This window comes from Adiantum capillus-veneris, chromosome 6, assembly GCF_014529385.1.
Source record: "Adiantum capillus-veneris isolate H3 chromosome 6, ASM1452938v2, whole genome shotgun sequence".
NCBI lineage: Eukaryota > Viridiplantae > Streptophyta > Polypodiopsida > Polypodiales > Pteridaceae > Adiantum > Adiantum capillus-veneris.
In genome coordinates, this window is record NC_140936.1 from 142,162,900 (window position 1) to 142,183,781 (window position 20,882).

General features: G+C 38.2%; 1 protein-coding gene across 1 annotated transcript; it reads right to left on the reverse strand.

Moving 5' to 3' along the window:
- Positions 1 to 1,158: 1,158 nt before the first annotated feature.
- On the reverse strand, positions 1,159 to 1,920 carry LOC147456394 (uncharacterized). The gene is made up of 4 exons (XM_086515470.1): positions 1,900 to 1,920; positions 1,501 to 1,764; positions 1,306 to 1,407; positions 1,159 to 1,203 (listed from the first exon to the last, which is right to left on the reverse strand). Exons 1-4 carry the CDS (start codon positions 1,918 to 1,920, stop codon positions 1,159 to 1,161), a joined length of 432 nt encoding a protein of 143 aa, XP_086371596.1.
- Between the last annotated feature and the right edge of the window lie 18,962 nt (positions 1,921 to 20,882).

Here is a 20,882-nt window from a genome sequence, read left to right on the forward strand (position 1 = left end):
TTGTCCAGCCCATCCGCTGCTGAAGTAGTCATAAAGTCCGCCAAAAGCTGCCTTGATTATTTTGTTCACTCTGTTCTGCATTACCAAACTCCAGATTTAAATATATGCCCAACCCATACCCCAATCTCCGAACTGATTTGCATCCTTGGGAACATAGAGGTACCAATAATTTCCGCTCTGTGGGCATGAACAAATCATACATACAACAAAAATACTTTAAAGCGTTAGTCAACCTGTCATCCTTTTCATTGTTGAGGCTGAACCTAGTAGTTTCAAGATCAGGTGACTGAGTATCTGGGTTCTCAAGCTCTTCAATCCATGAAGTACAGAGGACACCGTTAAGATCAAACATAGTTCTAGTCGTGAGGGGATATCAAATGGTAGCGAAGGTGATGGTTTTTGGAATATAGGGGGTGAATCTCTGATAATTATTATTTCTTCGACATGTATTAGGAAGAGGATGGGGTCTAGGAGGGCCTGTTTATTTGCCATGGGGTTATCGAGGTGCACTACAAGAGGTTGTGTGCTCTTGTGACGCTGTTAGCGACGGAAATACACTGGGTTTTTATAACCCCCGGCGTCGCTACAACCGTCGCTAATAGCGTCGCTACGAGAGCGTCGCTATAACCATCACAATAGGCGTTGCTATATGCGTCGCTATATAGCGACGCGTATAGCGACGCATATAGCGACGCCTATAGCGACGGTTATAGCGACTTTTACACAGAAGTCTATAGCGACGCTACAGAGCCATAAATAGCGATGGTTATAGCGACGCCCGAGAGAAATTTTTTTTGGTGACAGGGTATTGAATGCCCTGCAACCCATCAACCATATTGTACTTGATTCACTTTTTTAAAAAAGTGCAAGGGTAGATAATAGACCCAAAATAGTCATCCACAAGACGCATTGTTTGCAAAATTGACAAGCGTAAAATTGACAATTGTACACATCATAGGCAAAATGAATTGATTGGAAAATGTAATAATGACAATTGTACAACATCATAGGCATAAAGAATTGATTGGCAAAATGAACTGCGGTGACAAATGTAATAATATACATGGTTCAAAAATACGTATAAAATCCGTCTCATGATACATAAGCTATGAGAAACCCTAAACTAATGCTATCTAGCTACGGCTAAACTGACATCGTCTAGTCAGACGTCTCATCGTGTCCAAGCGACGTATCTGTCGGATTCTGCAAAAAAAGACAATAAGACAGCTTTCAGTAAGTATAAACATATAACGACATTTATAAAACAATACAAAAAAATAGAAAAGAGTAAACCATAATACTAACCATGCTGCCGTGAGACCTGAGAATGTCCATCAGGGCGTTTAAGGACTTCCTGCCTATGTACTCGTGCTCGTGCCGTGTCGGATCACATCCTGTCATCAACCACTGTCAAAACATACAAAGATTTCATTATGTTAGAATTAAAAAACTCGTAAACCCTAAACTATCGAACATAAAGAGCAATGCAAAAACACTTACAAAATCGGCCTCAAATGATGCCCATCCACCGCTCCCCAAGTGGTGCGAGCTCCCTGCCTCTACTCGCGCTCTGGCTGCATCCTTTTGTTGCTTCCACTTGTCGGGATTCTCGCGCGCTGCTTTCTTCACATTCTTCCAATCTTCTTTGGCCAGCCAATCTGGCCTCTTCCACCCATGCTTGATTGCTTTTTGCACTTCGGAACGCTTGTGTTTGCAGTATTCGCGCATTCGAATCTTCATCAGGTCTTCATTGAAGCGTTGATCCTGTGTTGGAACGGGAAACTCATCATGAAGTATGCTGATGACTCTGTTTTTTAAATCACTTGGTACTTCACTCCATTTTTTTAGTATGTAGTGTCTAAACAGTTGAGAGCAAAGACCACGCATGCGCGAGATCACCTTCTTGCCGTCATCATCCATGATGATGCCGCCGCTGTAGCCGACGGAGTAAGGCAAGCCCTATGGCCGGTGATGCGTGAACCTGGGTGTCCCGGCAGGGGTCTCTAGCGGCGTGTCGATGGGGGTACGGACGTCAGGTGTCTCCACCGCGCCTGGGCCCCGAAGCAAGGAGTGTCGAGTGGGGGTGCTCCTGGCAGAGTAGGTAGAGGTGTGTAGCTGCTAGGAACAGTCAGCCGCGCAAAACCTGGCATAGATGGCGATGATGTGGCTGGTGTGGGGGCGGGCAAAGAAGGGGAGGGTAAAGAGCCTCGTCGAACACGAGGCGGTGTGGAGGCATCGGCGGCGGAATCCCCACAACAACCGCCACCGCCACCACTAGAGCGCCGGTGTCTAGACGAGTGTGAAGCTCGTCTCGTCGACGCCGAAGCTTCGGAGCGCGCCGAATGCTCCGAAAGAGAGGGAGATGCGGATGGAGTAGGAACGCGCGATGATGCGCCAGAGCGATGACGCTCCACGTACCATTGTCTCTGCTTCGGTGACAAAGAAGAAAGAAACTCCTCATCATCCATACCTGCATTAAACACACGAATATTTAAACTTAATATTGAATGAATAGAGTAGACAATGACGCAAAGACCATTAAATACAATGACGTAATGATGCATATAAACACAATGACGCAATGAATTGAGTGATAGAAGAGGCAAGTCGAAAACTCAGAATTTTCAATCAAAAGATGTGAGCGTGAGTAGAAAAGAGCGTTATACACCATGGAAGGTACTTAGAGAGCCAGAGCTTTTACAACACGGAGCAAAATTGTTCAAATACAATATTTGTGGCTTTAAGAGATCTCTCTCTCATCCTCGCATAACTCAGTATAACTTTCTATATCTATATAGAGCTCTCCGTTTAAACACATATCCTCTGTTTCATTTTGTAGCTCCTCTGCATGCACCCCATATAGAGTAGTAGCATCTTGATGCTCGTCTGGCACCACCGCAGCGGCTTCTGATTGAGCATCTTCTCTGATCTCCTCCATTGATGCCGTTGTGATTGGCACATGGTAGCCTTCATACGTCCTTGCACTACGAGGGGCTACCTCTATGACGTACCACCAGTTTGATGTAGACTTTGTAGGATGAAATATTACCTGCCAGAGCCACATAACTTACATGAGAGCTTTCAAGCACATAACTTGTAAAAGGGGGATGTTAACTATTTACATACTTACTTGTTCACAATGCTCGGGTAGTACGAAAGTGTCTCTTAGGTCATTCAATTTCTTAGTAGAATCCACCTCAAGAAAACCAGACTCTCCTCTACGCATAGTAGCGTTGCGACCCTCCATGATTATCTTGAACCATTTCATGTCGAACAAGTTGACAAAAAATCCCCTGTAATCGATCCTCAAAATCTCTTGTAGCGTGCCGAAGTAAGTGAGTTCCGCCACCACAAGATCTGCATCAGAGGAACGTCGTCGACTAGACTGTTCAAATTTTGCCATGATTCAACAATTTTGAGTAAAACGCTTTTTGTCGATCCGTTCCACCTTAAAATGTCGACCTTTACACCATGCTGCTGTGTATGACTTATACTACAACGAACAAAGATTATGAGTGGCCGTTCAAACGTTTAGAAATAAAGTCACTAGCTAGTCGTACATTGCAAACTTACCTTGGTCGCGCAACCCCGAGAGTACTCCCACTCTTTCTCAGTCACTTAGTCACCGCATTGTTGTGCGCTTTTCAGTTGGTTGTGCAACCATCTTAAGCTCATGAGTGTTGGTAGGCTCTCCAGAACCGTCGGATAGTGCATCGGTGGTCGTCTTCCCCGTCTCCACTCGATTTGTGCCCTTTGTCGCTCTTTCTTTGCATCCTCATATTGTGAAATCCAATTTTGCATCACTGAATTGTGAAGCATGCAAAATCGCTTGATTTTAGCCTCTAGATCTTCCGTCATCTTCTTCTCAACACCGAGATTGCACATGACAATCCCAGATATGCGCTCATCATCTATGGTTCGCCATAGCGTGTCCCGAGCTTTATCAAATCCGTCTAGCAACTCTCCAATGTACACTAGGGACTCTGATACCAACCAACCTTCTACCATGCTACCCTCCGGACGTGCCTTTTGACGCACATATCCCTTAAGCATTTTCATGAAACGTTCTAAGAAGAACATCCATCTGGAATGAACTGTGCCAGCTATTTCCACCTCATCAACTATGTGAACAAGAAGATGCACCTGAATGGTTAGCATGGTAGTAGGAAAATGTTTCTCAAACATGCACACAAGCTCCGCAGCATTTAGTTTGGCGAATGGTATGGAGTCTACGTTGATCTCCTTTTGTGAGATCCATTGCACCAGCTTTGCAAGTTTGTAGATTGTGTTACGGATGTCGAGAGACAAACATCCCTCAATGGCAACCGGTAAAATAAACTGTAAAGTATGTGCAGCAATGATATTAAAGTCCACATTTTATGCAATGATATTAAAGTCCACTATGAACTTACCTGACACATTTATGCCAATCGTGTGACTTCAAACCGGTAAGCTTTCCTTCTTTAGTAAAACACGTTCGGAGCGAGTGCATTACGCCAGTGGGGGTCCGCAAAGATCGAATGGTCTCTTTTACTTTGCGTTCTTGGGCTCCTGTGAAAATCCATGGTGCTTTAGGGAGTTTTATCGATCCATCAGATGCTGTTTGCGGCCAATATTGCTCCATACGATCCACATTTCTAAGGTCAACTCTGGCTCCCAATGTATCTTTCTTGATGGTTAGATGGTCCCATAGTAGATTACCCACATTCTTGAATATGTGCATTGGATCGAGCAAGTGATTGATCATGAGTCAGGGCCAGTATGGTAACTCGTACCATAGAGATAGTCTCTTCATCCCTGGAGGCAATCCGTCATCGCACATGTCCTTCTGCTCTAACCATGCTTGTGCAGACATCCTTGGTGGCTCTCTTCACAAAAAGCCGTCGCGTAACACATGATTCTCTAGAAGATACGCTTGATGACCTTCGTAGATTTGCTTCTTCAGTGAGGGCGCCCTAGGTGCATTCAGTCTAGGTCCACATGTGACACAAGCTCTGTATCCGCTTTTTTGAAGCCCTGCATGTATACACATGATAATAGATCAACTATGGGAAAAAATAAGATTTACAGTGTCTGATTGAGGAGTGTCAATAGATCACCTGAGCATTCTGTTAGCCCGGGATAGTCATGCATGGTCCACATTAGAATGCCTCTGATCAAAGCATTCCGTCGTCCTGTGTGTCAGCTCATATCCACCACCTCTATGCCAATCCACAATTGTTTTAGCTCTTCCAATAGTGGACGAAGATACACATCCATATTCTCCACTTTATATCGCTCTGGCACAATCAAGCTTAGCCATAGGTGCCCCTTCTTCGTAGTCAACCACGGGGGAATGTTGTAGTTGACGATGACAACGGGCCATACACTGTAAGATGTTGATCTTTGACCAAATGGATTTACGCCATCCATAGCCAGGCCTAAGCGCAAATTTCGAGCTTCCCTGGCAAAATCCGACCATGTTCCATCTATATGTTTCCAGGCTGCACAATCTGCAGGAATTTGTAGCACACCATCCGAAGATTTATTCTCCTCATGCCATGATGCTAGGGCGGCCATGGACTTACATTCGAAGAAATGATTGATGCGAGGAAGCAGAGTAAAATGTCGCAAAACCTTTTGTGGAATTTTTGTCCCGTGGAGATCTACTCGATATCTTTCGGAATCACATTTTGGACACTTCTCCATGTCTATGTATTCCCCTCTGAAAAGAATGCAGTCATTAGGACAAGCGTGGATAGAATTGTGATCCATCCCCAAGTTTCGCAAAATCTTTCTTGCTTCATCTCGGGAATCTGATATCACATTGTCAGCTCGTAGTATGTGCTCTTCAGATCATTATACATTTAGAGTTTTATTAAAGTAAACTAATTGTAATAGATCACCTGAAAAGCGTTGTGACGCTAGTGTCACTCCATCCAAACTTTGCCTGCATGTTGAGAAAAACCAGGAGTTCTTTCAATCTAGACATACGTGCTCCATTATACAATGGCGTATCGGCTTCACTTTTCATATCATCATAGATAAGCCTTTCTGAATCCATGATCGTCTCGATCATTTCATCAATCTGGGGCTCAAACATTGCCTCGTTGGGAATGTGCTCTGCATGATCATCCCCCGAGCTGTCAGAGGCTACATCTTGTGGCCTCACATATGCTGCTTGACCAAAGCGCCTGCGAACACGTCTATTGGGTTGCAAGATTGCTGCTTGTTGGCCAGCGTCAGAGTCTAACGAGTTATAATTGGCAACAACTCGATCTATAATAGATGGATCGAACTCGCCAAATTCGCGAACGTACTACAAAGAAACACGTCTTGTCCGTCGCACAGCATGCTTGCATTGATTACAAGGACATAAGACCCTCGTTGAGAGATAGGTGTTTCGGTTGGACGGTCCCACATCCTTGTCACTACTCATAATGAGGATAAAAATCTTATAACCTGGACAACAAATTTAATATTGTATTGGCATTCTTCGTCTTCTCTCTCTCTCTCTCTCTCTCTCTCTCTCTCTCTCTCTCTCTCTCTCTCTCTCTCTCTCTCTCTCTACCTCACATTCTCTAGTCTCGTCTTTATTGGTCAATACCTATATTTGTGGGTACAAGAAATCTACGGACCCACGTCTACATGATACTACATGTAGTGGACAAAACCCCTTTGCCTCTTCTCTAGCTGTAGCACTTCACAGCATCTTAACTTCTTTTCACAGTAGATCTTTTCACTGTTCGTCTAACTCTAAACCCTAAACCGTAAGTAATTCTTGCGTGGACTCGATCTAATGTAAATAAGCGTAAATCTAAATAAACATAAATCTAACTAAAAATAAACCTTAATCTAATTTAACGTAAGTCTACATCTAACCTAATCTTTAACGTTTTTTGGGATAGTTTCTTACGACGTTAAAACTCTCTTCTTCTTGTGTGTGTGTGTGTGTGTGTGTGTGTGTGTGTGTGGGTAAACCTAAATAAACCTAAGTCTAATCTAATATAACATAAATCTAAATCTAGCGTAAATTATGTTATATTAAAAACAAAGAACTAAACTAACAGGGATTATAAGAACCTTAAAACTTATTTTTCACATAACTCGGCAAGAGTTGGCATTCTCATCACTAAAGATGTGAGAGTTAACTTCCGGCGGTGACGCTGCCTCATCTCCATCCACATCTGACGACAGAAATTGGCCCTTTGGACCGTTCTTGCTCTTGTTACTAACTTTGAAGTTGTTGTTGAATGACTAGAGGTTGTCTAGATGGTCATTGTCGGGGATGTAGTGACTCTTGTCGCCCTGAAGATCCACCTTCTGCCCTATCTTCTGAAGACATTTCACCAGTACTTTTGGATCGACGGAGCCCACCATGAGTGAAGGCAGCAATACCCTATATTATATTGAGGGCTTTCTTCACCCGCTTCATGCAGGCATCGCAGTCTATGGAGACCTAAATCTAATCTAATATAACGTAAATCTAAATCTAGCGTAAATAAACGTAAATCTAACTAAAAATAAACCTAAATCTAATCTAATTTAACTTAAATCAACCTAAATTTAATTTAACGTAAGTCTACATCTAACCTAATCTTTAACGTCTTTTAGGATAGTTTCCTACGGCGTTATAACTCTCTTCTTCTTGTGTGTGTGCGCGTGTGTGGATGTGTGTGCCAATAAAAAGAGATAAATGGTATAACCTTTCTATCACCCATGCCAAGTATGATAGATTGGTTATGCCATTTCCCTCTTGAATAATAGGTCTTGAGTTCAACTCCTCGTCGGCTAGATCTTTAGGTCTTTTAATTTTAATTAGTTTCCTACGACGTTAATTTAGTTTCTCTCTCTTTCTCTCTCAATGTGTGTGCGTTTTTTTGTTTATGCATGTTTTCTCTCTCTTTTCCTCTCTCAATGTGTGCGTTTTTTGTTTATGCATGTTCTCTCTCTCTTTTCCTCTCTCAATGTGTGCATTTTTTGTTTATGCATGCTCTCTCTCTCTTTTCCTCTCTCAATGTGTGTGTGCATTCTTTGATTATGAATGTGTGTGTGCGTTTTTGTTTATATTTGTACTCTTTCTCTCTCTCTCTCTCTCTCTCTCTCTCTCTCTCTCTCTCTCTCTCTCAAAAACACTATGTGTGTGTGTGTGTGTGAGAGAGAGAGAGAGAGGGAGAGAGAAAGAGGGAAGGGGAACATGAGAGTGAGGAGAGGGAAGGAGCATACCTGGCTCTCCTTCCTCTCCTCGTGTGTGTGTGTGTGTGTGGTGAAGAAAGGGAGAGAGAGAGAGGGAGAGAGTTACCTGCTCTTGCTTGAGGGCGCCGAAAAACTCAGATCTGAGATCTGAGTTTTTGGGTGCTCTCTGTTATTTTTTTAGCCCAGCCGGCGTCGCTATGAGGGTTGCAAATTTACAAGTAAATTTGTGACGCTCATAGCGACGCCGGGATTTTTTTTTTGAGCGTCGTTGTGTGAGCATCGCTAATATGAATAGCCTCTTGTAGTGTTATGATTTTTTATCATCATTAGTTCTTATGATTTTTGTTATTAAGATTTATATTTTTATGTGATGATTAGAAGTCGCTCGTACTGGTTGCTTGTTACTCAGATGATTATTTATTTATGGAGTTGTTTTTGATGTCATGATATATTTTGATAGTAATTTCAAATCATTTGTATCAATAGTTTCTTATTGAGATTATTGCTCTCTTAAAGTGTTGTTTTTTGATACCATGATATGATTTTATGATTACAAGCTATATGTATGAACCATTCATTATTGAGATGGTTATGATTATTATTCCATGGAGTTGTTCCATAAGATCATAATACATTTTCATGATTAGAAGTCGTTCTTACTATTCGTTCATTTTATTGAGATGGTTATTATTCCATGGAGTTATTCTATGGGAGTTGTTCCATGATTCCATGATGCATTTTCATGGTGATTACAAGTCGTTCGTATTGAGATGGTTCTTATTCCATGGAGCTGTTCCATGATGCCATGATGCATTTTCATGGTGATTATAAGTTGTTCGTAATGGTCGTTCTATTATTGATATGGTTATTATTCTTTGGATTTGTTCCATGATGCCATGATGCGTTATCATGATGATCACATTTAGTCGTTCGTAATAATCGTTTCATTATTGATATAGTTATTATTCCATGGACTTGTTCCATGATGCCATGATGCGTTTCCATGATGATCACATATCATTTGTATTGAGATGGCTATTATTCCATGGAGTTATTCCATGATGCATTTCCATGATGATTACAAGTCGTTTGTATTGAGATGGTTATTATTTCATGATGTTCCATGATAATATGATGTGTTTTCATGGTGATCACAAGTCATTTGTATGATCCTTCATTTTATTGATATGATTATTCTTCCATGGAGTTGTTTCTTAATGCCATGATGTCGTCCGTATTGATTATTTCTTATTGATATAATTATTCTTCTATGGAATTGTTCCATGATGCCATGAAGCATTTCTATGATGATCATACATAGTCGTTTGTATTGATCTTTCTATTGATATGGTTATTGTTCCATGGATTTGTTCCATGCTACCATGATGGAGTTATTTCATGATTCCATAATGTATTTCCATGATTACTAGAAATCGTCCATACTGATCGTTCATTTTATTGATAAAGTTATTATTCCATGGAGTTGTTTCATGATGCCATGAGGTGTTTTCATGTTGATTAGAAGTTTTTTGTATTGATCATTCATGTTAACACTAGGTTGGTAACCTAACAGGACATAAAAGTGTCCTTTCAGGGTTTTGAAAAAAACCTCCAAAACCATAGTAGATCCACTCATTTTGTAAAATCCTTCCATGAGGTTATAGTTCAAGGCCTATTACACATGGAAAAAATAAGAAACTTTTAAAATTTCTCATCTTTTGGTCACACCAAGCCTCCAAAGTTGATGGACCAGTACATTTTCATCAAAACAGTCATTTCTTACGTTTTGTTGCATAAAAATAAGATTAGGGATTTTTGTAGGACTTGAGATAAATTCCATAGTTAACTTCAATGGGTTGGTGATCAGAACATATGATTGCTTCTCACTCACTATTTTTTGTTTTATTTGCCAAAAGAAATAGGTACAAAAAAGTTGAATTTTTACCATTCTGCAAACCTATCATCAAAGTTTCTGTAGCCACGTTCAATACAAATAATATATGCATGTTTTCTTAGTTCCCTATTGTCCTTTAGGTTCATAAGGAGCCATGGAGCATGTCAAAAGAATAATACATCTCTTACTAAGGGGAATCTTGGGGACAAAGATGAAGTGCTAAATACATGCAGCAAACATGAAAAAGCTGGGTTCAACATTATGAGTTGTAGAATCCCATAGAAACTATTCAATATCTAGCCAAATTTGATCCTTATGACTAGATATGGTTATTACCTACAAAATGCATGTAGTTGTCACAAGAAACTTACAATATTGAAAAAGCTATACTTGATATACTAGAATGTTTTGTTTTCTTCTATGATTGAAAAAATCAACAATCGTTGTCTACTATGCAAAATAGGGTATTAGGTGCCCCAAAACTCAAGGAATATTAGCTTTATGTTACAACATGTGAAATAGAAAATCAAAACTGCATTTGGATATCATGAAAGCCACCAAAAAAATCATAGAAGAGCAAAAATTGGCTAAAAAACAAGATTTGACAATTTTTGTAATTTGGTCATAACTTACAACTTTAACATTTATTTCTCCCTAGAAGCATTTGGACATGTTGAGGACTACTAAAGATAGTTCTCTAGCATTATAGACCTCACAAAAATGAATTCTAGAGTGGTATAGTTGCAAAAAGTTGAAAATTTTCAAAAACAGGACCCGTTTTTTCACACAGTTTAGGTTGTGAAATGTTGTGCAAGGACAAGGTTAAAGATGGAATTGATATTCCAAAAAAATGTCAAGTTTTTTTCAGCTCATGAGACAAATTTCTAGATAGATAGCACCACCAAATCCATTTTGAAACTCTTGACATAATTCAAGGAAAATGGTCACTTCACAGGACATAAAAGTGTCCCATTACCAACCTAGTGTTAATGATTATTCTTTTATGGATTTGTTTTGTGATGCCATGATACATTTCCATGGTGATTAAAACTTATTCGTATTGGTTGTTCAATACTGACGTGATTATTGTTTTATAGATTTGTTTTATGATTCTATGACACATTTTCTTGATAATTGAATATCGTTCGTATTTATCATTTTTTCATTGAGATGATTATTCTTTTAAAGAATTTTTACATAATTCCATTATGTGTTTCCATGATGATTAGAAGTTGTTTGAATTGATTGTTCATTTTATTGACTCCATGAAGTTGTTTCATGATTCCATGATATATTTTTATGATTAGAAGTCATTTATACTAGTTGTTTATCATTAAGATGATTATTATTCCATGGAGTTGTTTCATGATTTCATCATGCATTTCATGGTGATGAAAAATGGTTCATACATATTGTTTCTCATTGAGATGGTTATTCTTCCATGGAGCTATTGCATAATGTCATGATATTTTTTTCATGGTGATTAAAAGTTGTTCATACTAATCATTTATTACTAAGATGATTATTCATGCATAGAATTGTTCCATGATGTCATGATGTGTTTTCATAATCGTTTGTTACTGAGATAGTTATTGTTTCACGGAGATGTTCCATGAGACATGCTATATTTTCATAATAACTAGAATTTGTTTGTATCAATTGTTTATTAGTAAGATGTTTATTACTCCATGGATTTGTTTCATGATACCATGATGCATTTTCATGATAATTACAAATTGCTTGTATTGTTTGTTTCTTATTGAGATGGTTTTTTATTCCATAGCATTGTTTCATGAATGACTTAGTTTAAATGAGATAGTTTTTGGTTAGATAAAGTCATTTTATACGGCGGTATTTTTTCATGATATTCATTATAATTGAAAGAATTATTATTCCATGAAGTCAATCTTGCTATAACATGTCGTTGTTTTAAGTTCATTTGTAATGGTTAAGATGATTGTTTTATAATATCGTGATATCGTGACATGATATTTTGTTATGTTTATTATTCTATGAATTTATTTTATGATGCCATGAAGTTCTTTCATATTGATTCCTTATGATCTAGATAGATTTTATTCCATATGATTATTTCGTAATGATTCCTTATAATGTTAATGATTCTTGTACCATCGTGCTATGCCATGATGCCATAATGATACTATTTCACCATGATGTCATGATACCATGTCACAATGACTCACAATGATTTAGATGATTTCGACATGATGTTCTGACACAGTTTCATGATGTTATTTGTTATGATTAAAGACTGATTCCATCGTGCTTTTCCACAATAATTTGTTATGATTGAAACGATTTGTTATTCTATGACTATGTTTTCTTATGCCATGATATTGTCTCATGTTAATTTGCATGATTCAAATGATCGTTTGATGATGTCATGATATTGTTTCATTATCTTGTTCGATGATGTTTTCTATGCTTGAGATGTTTGTTTCTTCATATATATTTCTTTATGATGTCATTCTATGGTGATTCATTTATGATCATGAAAACTTACATTGAACAGCATACTTACAAATAATAATCCCCATGGTAAAATCTGAGTACTAGCTTTTTATATATGTACACATATTACATCGTATTTCATGTTAATAAGATTATATAATATATACATGGGTTGAATCTTGATTGGAAGGTTACAAATTGTCTCCAATGGCATTATGTCATTGTATTTCTCCAACATTGATATGATTTTCATCTTGTGCTCTTTGATTTTGTGATATTGACAAATTATGCATAGCTCAAAGACAAAGTGAAGTATCTCCAAGATGGTATATGTTTATCAAAGTTGAAGATGATCCAAAGCATTCTTTGAAGTACTAAAAGAGTTAATGAGATCACTTTGTCGATCCTTTGAGGCTATCATTGTATGTAATAGGATTGATGTAGCTCCTTATAAACTATTTTTTTAAAGTAAACAATATATTAATGTAACAATGGGTATATATAGGACTATGGGTTTTTCCCTTGAGCCCCCAAGGGTTTTTTCATCCACATTTAGGGACCCTTTTTTGATCCGCGTTGTTGAGTCTATATGTGAAGCTACTTTATATATAGCGCTGGGTCCCCTCTATATATATACCATCGTGTGTGCATATTCTGTACACTTTGGGGTTGCACTCCTGCGTGTCGTCTCTCTTTTTTCTCTTTCTCTATCTTTTCAACAAAAATTATCAATGAGCTTGACCCTACATACTTCTTCTACATGATGATATGTTTTCCTTGAACAAACCACAAGTAAAAGAGCTCTCACCATCATTCTCTTCCTCGATCTTGTTAGATTACTGCTTTGAGTGGTTCATCTCTGATGCTTGCGTTTTTTTGGTCTATCCAGTAGCAACATAAAGAGACACATCAATAAAAATCATTCAATGCCTGTAGGGAGCCAAGATTTCACCAAATCCACCCCCTATTGCGCTACAAAATCTATCATCTTAACATCAACATCTTCCATAGGTTTAGCTTCCTTTGGTTTTGGTTCACCTACTGCCTATTGAGAGGGATCCACCTTAGCAATTAGGGTTTTATTAATTGCCACATGAAAGACTTCCTCGCAAGCCGGAGTTTTGACACTTGCCAGGATGAGCCTTCCTTGATACGTAGAGTTGACTGATTATCAAATTGTATGTTTATATCTATGATGTGGGAGTCCAGAGTCGCATCTACATTCAGCTTTGACACCTTAGCTACTGGTAATGTTGCCATATGGCGTATGGCTAGAACCTGCAACTACACCACAAAAGTTGTAGCTTGTGTAATCAAAAAAAGTTTCTTGCATTCTTAACAAACTCTATTGATCTCGATAGACATGGAGAATAGGAAACCGACCATTATGCACACGCATTGACTTTGCCAATTCCAGAACACTCTCCTTATAAGAAGGGTTGGCACATTCTTTCTCTGACCCATCCCATTTTAGCAAAACACAAAGGATGGTATGCATCATCACACACTATTGTATACACACACACTACTTCAAAAGCCACAAAACCTAAACTACATGCATCACATGCCTCTTGAACTGTCACTTTGGCCTGTCGGTGACTCCCATGCTCACGAGCTGTGGGATGTAGAAACATTGAGCCACCTCTCTTCAGTTGATCCAAAAAGCTCTCACAAAATTTGACTTGAGTAGCAGATGTAGCTTCTGATGCTTCCAGCTCAATTAGTTCTTTTTGCACCACACTTGACAAGCAAATATTAGTCCATGTCAAAAAAGTACCAAGGGTACACTCTAAGTACCTATAAGAGTAACAAGGACAAGCTCAAAGTACCAATCACAAGAAGTTACGAAGAACATATGAAAGGCACTTTGCAACGAAGGCATATATACTATCCCATGGTACAAACACATGCATGGTACTTAGCAAAAAAAAGACATATACTTTCACAATGTACAAACACATGCATGGTACTTTGGAGACAAGGCATATGCTCTTTCAAAGTATTAACCTATGAAAGGTACTTTGAAAGGTAAAGGCATATATTTTTTCAATGTACCTATGATAGGTACTATAAAATTTACCAAGTAATACAATAATATGTACAAAGTACCTACGTGGGTACTCTTGATTGTACCTTGAATTTGAACTACCATATAAAAGGATACCATATTACTTAACTTCACAAAGTACCCTTAATCCTAGTCTAATGGAGGACTTTTGATTTCCACCACCATCACTAAGATTTGCTAGCCACTGGTCAATAAACTTGCATTGGTACTTATAAAAGGCACCATGATCTACTCAATCACAGTCAAATGTTGGATTTTGAGATTTCTACCTATTGCTACCATTTATAATCTCTATGAAGAACCAACAATGCCTCATTGGTAACTACAACAATCACCATTGTGTATATAATCACAACCACATGGTGGAATCCAAGAGTTCTGCCTCATTTCTACCATCCATAGGCTTGTTGAAACACCCCTATGGATCCATTGGTACTTATATAAAGTACCATGACATATATTAATCCTTGTTAAATGGTGGAGTTTGTGTAGCTCTATCTACTTGTGCCTTGTTAAGTACCAAAAAGACTCCATTGGGACTTGGGAAAAGTGCCATGTAAAACATAATCAGAGTCAAGTGTTGAATCTTGAGAGTTGTACTTGTCAATTAGTATCCCAAAACTCTATGAACCACTTTGAGAGATCACATGGTACCTACATTACACTTAAAAACCTAGATGCAATGTTTAGTTTTAATACACAATGTATCAATCTTGATGCATATCTCTATACGATCAATGATGTCTCTAATCTTCAAGTTGCTTGCATCAGCCCCTAGAGCTATCAATGCACTTAAGAGAGCAATGATCTTTGCATCAATTACCATCACCTCAGAATGAGATGCACCACATGCTCCTCCCTCCATGCAATCTTTCAATGTTTGAAGCTCATTCAATTTCCCTAGAAGCACTATTGTAACTAAAGATATTCCCTCTATCTTCCACATGCTTTGACTTTTCCCTTGTAGTTGCACTTGGGCTGCATTTAGTGTTCTTTTCACACTCTCCAGTGTACTCTTTCTTATAGCCAACATCTAATCCACTTCCACCACAATTTGAAGGTTAATAGAGCTGCAATTCAATAATGAGTTAGGGCCCCAACTACAAGAAATAGAAGCTATCCCCCCATGGTCAATGAGAGCCTTCGGAGTGGATTGTGTGCTTCGAGTCATGTTCACCATTCTTATTGCACTCAGTCCAGTTCTTAAGCTTTTTGTCCATCCCGCTCGGGAGTTTTTTGTAGTGATCTAGGACCTGTTCATCGAAAATAGTCCATGCAACCTTCTGCTGACCCGTTGGACTCTGCATGGTAGGTGGACATCTCTCATATACAAACAAGGTTGAAAAATTGTGCATGATTTCTTTCTTAGTTGGTATGGCTTAATGTACTTTGTGAAACAATAACTTGCATTCTTTTGCATATACAGGCTGCACCATATGCAAGAAGATCCTGGAACCCTTCTCCATTTTATTTGTGAAGGTTGTCAGCCAATCCTCATTTGTCACATCCTCATGAGGCAAATGTTGGTATATCTTGCCTTACAAACTTAGATAGTACTCTTCATGTAGGTCATGTCATGTAAAGTAGAAACAGGTTTTCTTGGAATATTGAGCCTTCTGAGGTGATACTCTTTAGCACAAAAATTCATAGGGAAGGAGATTAGAGAAAACACTTGATCACCATGTAGAACTATGCAATCAACATTAAAACTAGTGAAATGTGGACATGAGAAAAACATTGGCAAACCTTTAACATCTATTTTTTAAACCAAAAAGTACTATTTAACAGATTTATCCATTCATGAGAAGGAAATGGGTGATTACCATTGATCTTATCAAAGGCAAGAAAGGTGTCCTTTGACAACAAACTTGCACCACTCTTGGGTTTGCTACTACTGGAATACAAGCTGGTGGATGACACCTCAATCGGAGATTGTTTTGGTAAGGTGCACTTTTAAGGTGGCGTCTTCATTTCTCGTATCCCAACTCAAAAACCACCAAATATCATCAAACAATGAATGCAACACCCTCCACACACACACACACACACACACACACACACACACACACACACACAGAGAGAGAGAGAGAGAGAGAGAAAGATAGAGAAATCCAACATTTCAACTATTTATGCAAAGAAATCTGACCCAACAGAGATGAGAAAGCATCAACAGGAAGGAGCAAGAGAGAGAGAGAGAGAGAGAGAGAGAGAGAGAGAGAGAGAGAGAGAGAGAGAGAGAGAGAGAGATCTCACTACCTTGAGGAAGAAATGGTTGTTAGCAGGCTTGCGGCACTAGTGGCACAACACAACGGAGAGTGAGCTCTAAAAGAGTTGCAACAAGCATGAGCAATCCATGCAAAGCGACCTTGGCACGTGCCATCATTGACCAAATTAACTTTTTCATGCTCGCATTTCAAAAATGATGAAATATTGAAGTGATGTTTTCAAATCTTGGTACCCCCTTAATTGATGACATAGACTAGATCCCCACACAATATGAAAGTACCAAAGTGATCCACCGATTTTGCCCCAAAATTTGACCACCTTTTTTATGCTTTCACCGAGTTAGTATACAATCCATACATGGAAGCATGTTGTATGTGCTAATTAGCATCTTATAAATGCTAGTTAGCATACTATTAGTGCTAGTTAGTGTACTACGTGTGCTACTTACTATAGTAGTAATGATAATTAGTATACAATCTATACATGGAGCAATAATATATGTGCTAACTTGCATGTTGTAAGTGATAGCTAGTATATTATATACGCTACTTAGCATTCTGTATGTGCTAATTACCATACTATATGTGCTAGCTAGCATATTGTGTATGCAAGTCAAAATCTTGAATATGTTAGTTAGCAAATAGTATGTGCTAATTAGCATACTATAAGTGCTTGTTAGCATCTTGTATGTGCTAATTAGCTTATTGGCTGTGTAGTTTATTATACTAGTAATGGGAATTACTATACAAACCATGCATGGAAACATACTACACATCCTAGTTAGCATATTGTAAGTGTTCCTTAGCATGTTGTATGTACACGATATAGCTAGCACACACACAACCTTCTAGATTCTCTCATATTTGTAGGTTGAGCTCTACAGACTCAAAGAAAAGAATCCAGTTTTAAAATTGGCATGACATTTGAGATAATGAAGCCATTTTTTGTACAATGGAAGTTTAAAAATAGATACATATACTGCTGCAAATATCATGTAAAAATGTCCTTTTTAAAGGACACATTTAACAATATGCAATCTCAATCATTCCATGGAGCCCAATGCAAATGTACATGCAACATCTCTTTAGAGGTGACAAAACTAGCAAGGGTTGTGTGGATTTATGTCACACTTTCAACAGTGTCACACATCCATGGGAGTTAGTCCTGAATCAATTCTCTGCCCAAAGCAGATATATGTTGGTTACCACAATAGAGATTGTTTGATGGGAGAATGTAAAAAATGTGGTGTGAAAAAATTGAAAACATGTTGCTTAGAGACACAAATTCTAGGTAAGAATGTCTTAGTAAAATTGTTGCATATGTGGAGGCAAAAGACAAGCATGGAAACCAAAAAAAGAGAATAGATCTTATGAATAAAGAAATGCCGTGCTAGAATTTTCCTCAACTCTTATAGACCAAGCTCAAGGTTTTTACCAAACATAGCTATATTGCTCAATGGAAAGCACAACAATTCAAGGATTGTAGTCTTAGATTTCCCAATAATGTGGCTGTAGATTTTGCAAAAATATGTGAATTTAAGAAGTAAAATGAGATTCAGTCTATGCACTGACACTCAAGTCAAGTAACTATTTCTGGGCACATAACTTATTGATACAGGGAAGGGAAAGCAATCAAGCCAATTCAATTCTTCATATCAAATGACAAAGTGCATGACACATTGTTTGCACATTGTTTTATGATGCATTATGGCTGGTTACAAAAATAAGGAGCCACTTCAAAACAACACTGGGTCTAGTCAGATGGTGTGACCTCACAGTTTCAAGGCTACTAGGCCTTTTTATTTTTCTGCAAGGTATGATAGACTGATAGGAATGGTAATGAGATTTCTCTTCTTTGAATTAGGACATGGAAAGGGAGATCATGAAGGTGCTGATATAACTGTTAAAAGATCATTAACACATGCGCAACTAAGGTCTAATGGGGCCACTTTAAAGTGTGTTGCATATGTGTTTTCTTATTGCCAAGCCCACCTAGTAAAGGGAGTAGTTGTATCATATCTTTTAAAAGAAATGGAATGTGCTTGTGTGTTTTGGGAGATCAAAGTAGGAGATGTAAACAAGAAGGTTAAATGGAATTGTGCCATAGTTGAGAAGTCCCACACCTTGCACGCTTTTAACGATTACAAACGAAAAGATCTAATTGCCATCACCACAAGACCACTGTCATGATTTTGTGATGCATGCATGAATTGCAGTTAGAATTTCTATGGTAACAAATCTTATGTGAAATCTTGGGAGTATCACCTTTCGATGTTGTTCTCTGATGAAGCTAAGAATGAAAATGATAGTTTCACTGATGATTCCCTTGAAAAAAAGATAATTGGATATGAAAAACTCATATATACAGGCCACCATGATACAACTAATGATGAGGATTTAGACTTTTACTTAGTAAAGTGCATTGCACTAAAGGAAACATGGCTACATTGACAAATGGAACAGTGTGTTTGACAAAGGACCTTATGTTGTGCATGGACTATACTACAAGCAAGAGGATGCACACACCTTCAAACTAGACTACAACCAACCCTCTCTTCACATACTTTCAATACTGTGCGTTGTATCAAGGTACCCATGGGACATATGCACAAGAGCAGGAAAATGTACACAATCACTCTAGAAGATTATGAAGCAATCTTTAACATCATTCCTTTTGGTATTTGACATGTACCTTGTGGATATGTTTTTTGATGTGGCTAATAAAGTTTTAGCATGCTTTTCAAGGTTTTTGGTGAGATTATAGAGGATGTAGAAAATATGATAAGCAATGTATCCTAGTATTTTAGTGATACCAACATCATACAAGTTGCTCAACCTCAACCAATGCCCAATCTAGATGAGCTAGCAAAAGAAGTAGCATGGTGATTGACCCTAGACTTTAGCCATAACTATTGTGGGAGAGACCATACATACCTAATTTAGGGCATCAATTGACACCTCCAAGACTACGAATGGGTTAATATAAAGTTGTGTTTGGAGTTGAGAGACCACAACCATTGTATGTGTCACAACCCATGAGAAATCATCATTCCATTGAGGAGACCATCTTAATGTTTGCAGCCAGTCAAGAGTATGGATCAAAGATCATTCATACCAAGAAAGAACTCATCGTTAACTTCCAAAATCAAATGACTTTACATAGACTTTAATTTTACAATAAGATTCCATGCTACCAACTCCAAATAGCTATGGCCCGCTTTACAAAAAGAGTCAATCGTATAAAATGGATGTTGTTGCAAAGTTTCAAAATAAAGAGGCCATACTTTCTACTTCTCATGCCGATCGAGCTGAGGATGCTTGTAATGAGCCAAGGAATCTCTTTGCTCTTGGTTTGCTCAACTTCTCTTGGTATGCTCCCTACTTCATCTACTCTAATAACTGGAAGTTGAGATCAAAGAAGAGAGAAATGAGAAAGTTGGGTTGGAGAGGGAAAGAAAAGAGGAGAATACCGAGAGCAGCTCTTGGTTTGCTCAGCTGCTCTTGGTATGCTCCCTACATAATCTCTCCAGTTGTGTAAACATAATTAAGGTACTCATGAAATATATGCACACGTTGTGAATAGCACTCAAGATTCTTTTCAATCTCGATTTTTTGTCTTCTTAGCTATCTTTGAAATTGGTGTTGGAGACTCAACATTTTTGTTTTTTTTGCCATTCTCTCCAGTTGCATAAACATAATCAAGGTACTCATGAATTATATGAGCACACTGTGGATAGCATTGAATCCACTTTTCAATCTCCATTTTTTGTTTTATCAATTGTCTCTAGCTTAGGTGACTCACCATTTTTGTACTTTTTTCCATTGCATTGTAGCATTTATATAAGGCATTGCAATTAATGCCTATTTCTCCTCCTATGTAGTGAAATAGAAATACTAAGTAAAGAAGTTATGAAGGAGCAAAAAAGTATATTGGACTGTTGCTCAACATTTTATTTATGTAAAATACTTTTTCATTGGAAAAATTTTGCACTTGATGGGATCCCACATCCACTCCTTCATTCATTGTATCCAACTAATGAAAGGGTTC

Coding starts and splice junctions, on each gene's coding strand:
- LOC147456394 (XM_086515470.1), bottom strand. CDS start 1,920: ATGGATGATGACGGCAAGAAG. Junction 1,765..1,899: donor TGGATGATGACGGCAAGAAG/GTGATCTCGCGC, acceptor GTTCCAACACAG/GATCAACGCTTCAATGAAGA. Junction 1,204..1,305: donor TCAGGTCTCACGGCAGCATG/GTTAGTATTATG, acceptor CTTTTTTTGCAG/AATCCGACAGATACGTCGCT.